Here is a 10951-nt window from a genome sequence, read left to right as displayed (position 1 = left end):
TGGAAATTAGTATGGCGTTCATTATTACTGAACTAGTATATATTTGTTAAGGGGCCAGCTGAAGGACGCCTCCGAATGCGGGAATTTCTCGCTACATGGAAGACCTGTTGGTGACCTTCTGCTGTTGTTTTTTTTCTTTGGTCGGGTTGTTGTCTCCTTGACACATTCCCCATTTCCATTCTCAATTTTATTTGAAATATTCAGACAATATGTATGCTTAGGTCATAACTATGTTGTTATATGCAGTATTAAGGCACAATGCAATGTAAAAACGTACAATAGCTAAGACATTCACATAGATCTACGTAGTATAAGAAAGCACATGTTTATATACGTACAGCAGTGACTTATATTGCAATATTCCCATCTCTTGTCTTTGTCGGTCGTGTAACACCAGGGTCGACGAGAATCCTTTGTAGCTCGGCAGTAGTTTTCCGGCATCGTCGGATCCGGAAAATCAGTCACTATATAATTATGGCGATGGGGTTCCTGCATTTCCCATCTCTGGCAGGTTTTATTATTTTCTGTCACAGCTTTTGTTCCCATATAATCGTAAATTTGTCCATTATAATAGCAGTTGTTTACTGTTAGTAGATGTACACAAAAATTATGGTGCATACTGGCAGGTTTTTACATTTAAGTACAAGATGTGGCATAATATAAAACTTAAATACATACACAATTATGATCATTATTATTCTATTGGAAAAGATAGCATTTCAGCACGAATTATAAAATTCTTTTCTGGTTTCGCGAGGATGTGTGCAATGCCTGTTTAAAAAACTCTGAAAATACTGCTATATATATTGCTTACTTGCAAAAGTTACCAGGATTATAATTAGCTGTATTTGGCAAAACATTTAGAAATTTTGGTCCTCAATGCTCTTCAACTTCGTACTTTGTTATTTGGCCGTTTTAACTTTTTTGGATTCGAGCGTTACAGATGAGTCGTTTGAAGACGAAACGCGCATCTTGTGTATACACAAAATTTAGTCCTGGTATCTATGATGAGTTTATTTTCAACCACTGGGTCGATGACACTGCTGGTTGAGATTTATTTCCCGAGGGTATCATAAGTCCAATAGTCAGTACCTTTTGTCCTGTCATGAAATATCATTGATATGATTATATTTATAAATTAAATGCTTATAAATTTTAATTGTTTTGAAATACTAAGGCTTTTTACATCGGGCATTGATGCCTTAGCTGTATTTGGCAAAACTTTTAGGAATTTTGGTCCCCAATGCTCTTCAACTTCGTTCTATTTTTTAGCGTCACAAATGGGTCTTTTGTAAACGAAACGCTCGTCTGGCGTATACACACAATTTATTCCTGGTATCTATGATGAGTTTATTTAATACGCAAATCGCGCGTTTCGTCTACATAAGACGCATCAGTGACGCTCATATCCAAAAAGTAATGAAGCCAAACAGAAAATTCAAATATATATTTATAAAACCAAACAAGTATCTAACACCAATATAAAATCCCGTGCAAACCAATTCATAGTAAGACCAACAATTGAATATGCCTGTATGTTATGGAATCCACTCAGAGCAGAATAAAAATATAAGCTAGAAATGGTACAAAGGCTAGCGGCCCGTTATGTATGTAGCAACTTCAAAAACACCAGTGGTGTTACATCTATATGACACGATCTACAATGGCTCTCACTTACTGAACGACGCCTCAATACCAGACTAATTATATTCTACAAAGTCATCAATGGACTCGCAATTCCATCACTAGTTTTTATACCATCAGGTACTAGCTAGAACAAGACAATTACATACCCAAACATTTCGGCAAATATCCGCATCAAAAGACAGTTACAAATGGTCAATTTTTCCCGAAAACAACATCCAATAGAACATATATATTACAGCAAGTTGTGGTAGCATGTCATACAATTGAAACCTTTAGAGATAAGTTGACACCAACTGTTCTACACAACATAAATTAATTCTATCAATACCAATTTACATTTTATCATTTGTTGGCCTTCTTTGATGTAAATATCACCAAATATTCTTGAAATTTAAAGATATTGTTTTGCGCATGCAACAGTTTGTAATATTAAAGATAAATGAAGCTATAAAGAACATACAAAGCTGACATCCTGGTCCCCAAAATCCGTCCGCACATCTCCCGCTAGGACATTTTCCCGTCTTTTTATTACATGATTGGTTCATGTGACATTGACATTGGAAATAGCATTTATAGCCAAACATTCCATCCATACAAACTTCCGATAAACCTGACAAGTCAATTTCTGTCGAAAAAAAATATTTATCACAATGACTATATTAAAGATAAAAAAATATAAAAAGGACAAATACTTAAAACTAACCAAAAAAACAAGGACTTTTATTTTATTAAAATTTAATCAACAATGCTAACATGTCCCCGTCTTTCCAATACGGGAAGGTGCACGTATAATGATCATACATTTTCCCTAAATTTTGAAACTGATAAATTGAAAAACTAGCAATGTTATCTATTCACTTACTTGAAACAAACCGGGATGCGGTTTTCAGTACGTAGGTGAAACGCTTATTATCTAAAGGCACACAAGAACACTTTTGGTGTTTTAAAAGACCCGAAAAATTCAAAAGTATCATTTATTAAGAAGCACAATTATCCTAATAAATATTCAACATCTGTTCAATTTTACGAAGTAGGAACAGATCAGCTTTGGGAATAACATTCACAGTTTGTACAATGAACAAAAATAATTGAACTTAATTGGATTATAAAATGACAGACAGGTCATTCCTCGCGGTCTTAATGATGATTTCACGAGGCTTCTGTTTACATTTTGTATATAGGTTCTAAAGTTTGTATAAACCGTTCTCATGGGCGTAGAATAAATCATAATCACAGACAGTACAAATGTTTCGGCCCTAACTACCATTTAAAGGAAATCCCAACGACAGATATTATCTGTTAATCAAGCTCTGTTCTTTACATGTTAATAAATTAAATTAAAATTAAGAACATTTCTAAACAATTCACTATTGCAGTCCTAATTATTAAATCATCCAAATTATGGTTCTTATTGTAATTCTAAATACAACAAATGGAAGTTTTTAACGACCTTGACTGGCTATACAGCCCTTGCACGGTTATTCTAAATTGTTTCCCAAAAGTCTTTATATACTGCTGAAATTTACCCCAAGGAATTTACTTTTAATAAATCAAATGTATTCGGTAATTACTGTCCTTTCCTGGATTTAGATATTTCGGTTTTAAACTGGAAACTACACACTAAAATTTACGACAAAAGAGACGATTTTTCGTTTCCTATTGTTATTTTTCATTTTTAGATGGTGATGTTCCTTTGACACCATATTACGGTGTTTATATTTAACAACTTGTTCGCTATGCCCGTGTCTGTTGTCACGTTTTTTATTTTAGCGAACGCAACCTATGTATTACTGGTAAATTATTAAACCAGGGATATCGTTACCAGAAATAACTTAAAACCTTTAGTAATTTTTCCATAGATATAAAGATTTGATTTTGAAGTTTGCTTGTACCTGTAGAAAACTTATTTAAAACGGAATAGCACATCCTCATTTTTACAAAAATGTTGTTAACAGTGCCCGAAAAATTAGAAATGATCCATGTAAACTTGTTTCTCCTTTAAATAAACTTATTCTAAAAGGTAACATATTCAACACTGTAATGAGATCATTGAATATTGTTATTATTGGTATACATATTGATTTTGTTATCAGTAGATTAAAAGCTAACTAAATATTACTAGTATGTTATATACATATACATGTTCATGGATCTACAATCTGTCGATACCTGTAACTTGGCATTGCACTAGGTCATGTTTTCTTTGGCTGTTTATGACGTCTTTACACTAAATCCATTGTATGTTGGATGTGTGCGGATTGATTGTTTAGTATTAGAGACATGATTTTTTTATTAGTTGTGAGTGGCTTTGAACTAGCTGTCAGATAACTGCGAGTACTCTCAGATCTGTTCATTGTGTTTTTTTCGTGTCGGGATGTGGAAGTACCCGGCTACGTTCACTTATATGTTTTGTCTATCTGATGAGTTAGGCCTTTTTCAACTGATGTTTATAGTTTGTTCTTATGTTCTACTTTTATACCACTGACCCAGGTTAGGGGAGGGTTGCGATCCCGCTAACATGTTTAACCCCGCCACATTATTTATGTATGTGCCTGTCCCAAGTCAGAAGCCTGTAATTCACAATATACTTCTGAAATTTACCCCAAGAAACTTACTTTAAATAAATCAAATTTATTCGGTAATAACTGTCCATTCCTGGATTTAGATATTTCGGTTTAGAACGGGGAAACTCATGGTGATGTTTCTTTGGCACCATCTCACGGTGTTTATATTTCACAACTTGTTCGCTATGCCCGTGTCTGTTGTGACGTTTTTGATTTTAACGACCGCAACCTATGTATTACTGGTAAACTATTAAACCAGGGGTATCGTTACCATAAATTACTTAAAACCTTTACTAAATTGTTCCATAGATATAAAGATTTGGGATAAATATTGATTTTGTTATCAGTAAATTAAAAGGTAACTAAATATTACTAGTATGTTATATACGTATACATATTCATGGATCTACAATCTGTCGATACTGTAACTTGGCATTGCACAAGGTCGTGTTTTTTTTCTGACTGTCAAATGACGTCTTTACACTAAATTCATTGGATGTTGGATGTGTACAGATTGATAGTTTACACTTAGATGCATGATAATTTTATTAGTTGTTAGTGGCTTTGAACTAGCTGTCAGATAATTGAGAGTACTCTCAGATCTGTTCATTGTGTCTTTTTGTGTCGGGATGTAGAATTACCCGGCCACGTCTACTTGTATTTTTGTCCATCTGATGAGTTAAGCCTTTTTCAACTGAGGTTTATAGTTCGTTCTTATCTTGTACTGTTATACCACTGTCCCAGGTTAGGTGGAGGGTTTGGATCCCGCTAACATGTTTAACCCCACCACATTATTTATGAATGTGCCTGTTATTAGTCAGGAGCCTGTAAATTCAGTGGTTGTCGTTTGTTTATGTGTTACATATTTGTTTTTCGTTCAATTTTTTTTACATAAATAAGGCCGTTAGTTTTCTCGTTCGAATTTTCTGCATTGTCTTATAGGTGCCTTTTGTTGCTGACTATGCGGTATGGGCTTTGCTCATTATTGAAGGCCGCACGGTGACCTATAGTTGTTAATGTTTGTGTCATTTTGGTCTTTTGTGGATAGTTGTCTCATTGGCTCATTGGCAATCATACCACATCTTCTTTTTTATATTTACATTGAAGATCATAAAAAATCATTTTACTAGAAATAAATATGCCTATCAAGGTTTTAATTTTGTAAATATTTCAGGTATTTTTAAGGCTAATTCTGCTATTCTAATAAACAATAAACTCCTGTCTATTTTAAAAACAGAATTCCCTCTTTTTTGTAAAGTTTACCAAAAAAATCTAACTGGAAGTATGTGTTGAATAATTGGAAAAGATGTAAATATTAGTAACAATACACCTATGTCATGGAATATCAGAAATTCTGAATACATTTATGGCCCCAGTTTCCATGTTATAACAGGAGACCTTACCATCGTTCATGACCGATTATTGAATCATTCATCAGTAAAAGACATGAGTATCGTTCCTGGCCAATAATTATTTTGATTAAGTGTTGTAAATTAAGGCAACAGTAATATGCCGATGTTCGAAAGTCACATAGACAACAGAAACACTCAATGTGCAATAAAAGACAAACGACAATACAACACACAGAAACGAACTTTACGATAACAACTTTCGTTTTCCTTTCTTGCTACTGGACGTTTTAAGAAAAAGTGAGGTTGAAACTGGTTTTGCTGCTAGCTAAATCTCGCGCTTTAATGGCAATGTTAAATAAAACATTAAAATGACAACATAACATGACAAGACTACAGTACAAATAAAGGCAAGAACATTCAAGACTGAGAAATACACAAATAAACAACTTGCAAGTGGATAAGTGGATAATTCATCATTGATGTGTCTAAATTCGCTTTGAAAAAATTTGAACACAAAATGGCTGATAATAGCGAATCAATTTTATTTCACTATTTCACTTGCATTAATGAACAAAATTATAATTTTAAATGTTGTATGTATCTCGTAGCAAGTGCTCCTTTAAAGGATAAGAATGTCAATATTGAAAGTGAAACAAAGGTAAATCATTTGATTGAAACAACAAACAAAAAACATTTGTATACAGGTTAAAACGATGATTACATAAATTTTTAACACGATATTAAGCAGACCTAGAAAAATTCCAATGGCAAAATTTCGATATCTTGTTAGATCTATATCTATGTTTGTATCGCTTATATGGTCATCGGAGGTCCACTCGGCAGGTCACTATGACGTATAGACTAATATACACGCTGCATATAATTGAGCCCGTGCCCTGTAAATTGTTTATATCAGACTTTTGATTATTTGGATAAATGTTATACATTGATATAAATCAAGTATGAGAATTAGAGTCAAATCAGTGAACACGAATTTGACAGCTTGTGTCCCTTACATTAAACATCAAATACCCTACAAATAATATATATCTTGAACGTAAAACATAATTATTTGTTTTGTAGTTATTTAGATCAATGATCGAATATGTGTATACAGTTTGTTTGTCAATAGGTTTTATCATAAGCTTGGTAGTGTTCTGATCACTTAATACGTAGGGATCATGGACATTTAAATTTTGTTTACGTTTCATCCATAGAAGCAGTAATATAAATCTCAATCCCAAAACAAAATATACAACAAAGTCAAAAGTCGTGTAAAACGCTCATGCATTATTCAAAAGACTTTAATCGTGAAAAACGCTCATGCATTGTTCAAAAGACTTTAAATTTTTCACCGTAGAGTATATTATAACAGCTATGACATTCTGAGTCTACCTCTGAAAGTGAGTTTTATTTCCAACATGCTATAACATCAAGGCATTCATCATAAGCTTTCTCTGCGATTCACTGAATAGTTCATACTCTACATAAGAACTGGGATCTGTCTTACTCTAATACACATTTTAACATTTAGGCAGTGTTTATTCTTGCGGGAGTTTCTCGCTATATTGAAGACCAATTGGTGGACTTCGGTAAATGTTTGCTCTATGGTCGTGTATTTTACTCTTTGATATATTCCCCATTACCGGTTTTAACTGTATTACATCAAAACAAAATAAAGTGTACACGTAGCATAAAAACACAAGCTAATGTATATATGTAAAATATAATTGAGTTTTCTACGACTGGCATACAAATGCGAGAAGTTAAGGTAGTGTTATAACCAGATTTTCAAAACTGAATCAATGCAAGCAAGGAATAGGGCCGATGATTTCCAATCGTTAAATGTGTTTGAGCTTTAATTCGGTTAATTGTTAAGGGACTTGAATTTTCCTTCGGGTTCGGTTATTTTGTTGCATATTTTTTATAGCAAATACTCTCACAATGATCTGAATAGTATAAAAAAAACATAACATTCTATACCAGGTCTAAAGTGCTAAGTGAAGCACTGCTACGTTTTAAATACATACTGCAACTACTTATATTACAATATTCCCATCTGTGTTCTTTGTCCGGTATCGTCGTGTAACACCAGGGTCGAACAGAATCTCTTGTAGTTCGGCAGTAGTTTTCCGGCATCGTCAGATCCGGAAAATCTGTCACTTTATAAGTATGACGATGGGGTTCCTGCATTTCCCATCTCTGACAGGTGTTATTATATTCAGTAACTGCTTTTGTTCCCATATAATCGTAAATTTCGCCATTATAATAGCAGTCGTTTGCTGTTAGTAGATGAATAAAAATAACGTGGTGCACTAGCAGCTTTGTTTTTATATTATATAAGCAGTATATGTTACATAAAATTTAAGTTCAAATCTAAAATACAAGCTAAATTCTTATCACTATCATTATATAGGACAGGTAAGCTTTCACATTTCAATAAAACAGTTTCTTATTTCTTTGTTGGCCACGCGAGAATATATACTACTGCTGTTTATATAAAACCTTAAAAATCCTGCTGTATATATTGCCTGATTACAATGTTAAAATAACAAATACTAGATAAAAATCTAAGGTGAACAATAGCAGTACATATTTCAATTTCATTGCAAAATGGTCATACCCATTCGTCTATTTTCTTTTGGATTTCATTAATTTTCCAATTATATCTTCGTACAAGACCATCACATTCGCAATCCCCTTTGGTTTGATAGTCAAATAATTTTAAAGCTTTGTTTTCTGACTATTAACAAATAACATGATAAAAAATAAACCATGATATAATGCATTTATGATATTATGTCAAAATCGATTCTCATAGATTAAACTAAATGTTATCGACATGATTTGAAAAGTAAATCAAGTATTCATTGTACATGTAAAATCTTAGCACCTTACAAAATAGGTTAAGATGTCAGACAGAGGAATTCCATTTAGCACCATTTTTTTACATTAGGAAATACTTACAAAATTGACAATGTGTTTCCCAAAATCCCTCCGCACATCTCCCTCCAGGACATGCTCCTGTTTTCTTGTCGCATACTTTGTCCTCATTACATCGACATCGGTAAATGCATGTATAACCAAACGTTCCATCTGGGCATAATTCTGACATGTCCGTTTCTGTAGAATAAAATGTATACTATACATCCAAATACATACAATACTATCAGATGAAATAACGAGCAGTAAAACACATACTGTAAACATAAAAAAAGGAATATGGATGTTCTTTATTCAAATGCAATAAAGACAATTAGGTTTTAAATGGGTTTAAAAAATATAATCAAAGATATTGGTACATATATATCATGGAGCCGAGGGGAACTTTTATTTAAGACAATGTGTGCTGTATAACTGTTTATTACATTGGTTGCAATGAATTACATTGATTTCCTAGTTGGCAATCATACTACATCTTTTTTTATTTTTATATTATTTTTTATGTATCTTTACTCTTACGCACTACTAGTCACAGAGGGCATAATCAATTCAGCATCAACATAAACATAACACACATTCCCAAATTGTCAGACAGTAACATTTGAACATTTCGTTCAGGCTTCCACAGAATAAGTTGATTTTAGATTGATTTTTGTAGGTCTTCCTCGGTTATATGGTTCCGCGTGTTTTCCAGTTTCATTCATCCTAATTTGTTCGTTGTAGAAGATAAATCCGGAAAAGCGCTCTGAACGTACCACAAATTTGCCATGTCAATTCCTTATTAACAACACAAGTTTATTCAGTGAAATAATTACGTTCCATGTAAACACTATAAACCTTATCTTTTCAATGTTTATTCCATTTTAGCAAGGACGCTATATATAATCATGAATATATAAGAAAACGTTCTAGTAAATAGAAACAATAAAAATTAGATTTGTAGTTGCTTGCAATAACGAATGGCGCCCTCGTTGTCCCATTGACAGGATAACGGCAGTCATTTAAAAAAAAAAGAAAAACCAAAGAGCGTATCTACACATGCCAAGTAACATTTTTATAAAGGTTCAGTAAGTTTGGAGCATTTTGAAGTGTTGCACATTTTTTCTGTTTCCATGGTAACGGCTGCCATTTTGAAATTTAACTCTGTTTCTACCAGTTACTTTTTCCTTGAAATTTTATCCAGTTTTGAACTCTTTGACTATTTTAGGATTTTTACTGTTTCCATAGAAAAGACAGCCATCTTTACCATTCCAAAGTCAGTTAAATAACTTCGTATGATGGTCAACAATATAGCATAGTTCCATCAACTTTAATAATTCCGAGAACTTATGCGAACAAAATGTGTGGAAAAAGATGAAAAATAAGGAAACAAAAGAAACGTAGAATAACAATACGTCACCCAAACTCCGTTGAGGGTGCCATAATGAATTGAAATTAAAAAAATCTATTTTAAATTATCATTTCCCTCCCAAAATGACAATTGACGAGCTCGGAAGGTATAGTAGTTATGTGTAAAATTTGCTGTAAATTATGCAATTAAAATATATTCCTGGAGTACCAATTCAATCATTTTGTTAATTGCCTGTATACCTCTATGGAACATAACAGCTATCCGCAAATGTATGCAGCTAGATAAGTGAATTTAAAAGGTGGGGTGAGGGGTTGAATCCAAAGGAATCGATTGATATGCATCAAAGATTAACACTTTTGAAATTAAGTTAATAAACAAATAAGAACAACCATATCCCGATATTAACATTGAATCAGAATAGATCAAGAACACCATCAAAAACATTTACAAAAGTTAAGACGCCCTTTCCTTAAATTGTACAATAAAAGTAGAATAACACTTTTCAACGGATAACCTCCTCAGTAAAAACACTTATCATTTATAATTCAATCTACACAGACACAACTTGTAAATCTTTATAATCACGAACATGTGATACTTCTATATTGGAAGTGCACGTCAGAAGAGCAGGCGGGTGTACTTAACATCTTAGATGTAAATATTAGTATAATGGGGGAATTGTAACATGATAATGACTCTGTGAACTTCTTCGAATATTGTGACCTGAAAGATCCTTTGATGTTGTATGTGAATGGTCATTTCAATTTTTCTTTTTCTACGCTGAAAAGCTGACTATTTTTTTTACTTTTTGGACTTTTTTTAGGAAAAACCTTTTTGTGTTTGTTCTGATTTTATTTTTTCTTCCACGCAATCAATCAATCAATTAACGAAAACATTTCTTCCTATGTGACGTTTATATTTCCCGAAGCCAAACACGCGATGTTTTGAGATTGTAACACAGTAATGACTGCTGTAAACATATTTTGACTATTTTACCGATTTGTCAGTTTTTGTCACGTATCGTTTTAAATATAGCGTGATTTGATGCGACTGTCATAGCCGTGACAGGTTTAGCGCTAAAAAGCGGTTCAATC

The 10951-nt window shown here is 32.9% G+C and overlaps 1 protein-coding gene across 1 annotated transcript; it reads right to left on the bottom strand.

The window, feature by feature from the left end:
• Window positions 1-291: 291 nt before the first annotated feature.
• LOC134697469 (plasminogen-like) lies at window positions 292-7839 on the bottom strand. Its single transcript, XM_063559749.1, has 3 exons — window positions 7594-7839; window positions 2108-2272; window positions 292-584 (listed from the first exon to the last, which is right to left on the bottom strand). The coding sequence occupies exons 1-3, from the start codon at window positions 7805-7807 to the stop codon at window positions 292-294; spliced, it is 672 nt and encodes a 223-aa protein (XP_063415819.1). The 5' UTR covers window positions 7808-7839.
• Between the last annotated feature and the right edge of the window lie 3112 nt (window positions 7840-10951).

Source organism: Mytilus trossulus, chromosome 14, assembly GCF_036588685.1.
Source record: "Mytilus trossulus isolate FHL-02 chromosome 14, PNRI_Mtr1.1.1.hap1, whole genome shotgun sequence".
NCBI classification, from domain to species: Eukaryota; Metazoa; Mollusca; class Bivalvia; order Mytilida; family Mytilidae; genus Mytilus; species Mytilus trossulus.
The sequence above is the reverse complement of the archived record's forward strand: the minus strand, read 5'-3'. Positions and strand labels throughout refer to the sequence as shown.

Coding starts and splice junctions, on each gene's coding strand:
- LOC134697469 (XM_063559749.1), bottom strand. CDS start 7,807: ATGGGAACAAAAGCAGTTACTGAATATAATAACACCTGTCAGAGATGG. Junction 2,273..7,593: donor TTGTAATATAAGTAGTTGCA/GTATGTATTTAA, acceptor TTTTTTCGACAG/AAATTGACTTGTCAGGTTTA. Junction 585..2,107: donor GGGACCAGGATGTCAGCTTT/GTATGTTCTTTA, acceptor ATCTACTAACAG/TAAACAACTGCTATTATAAT.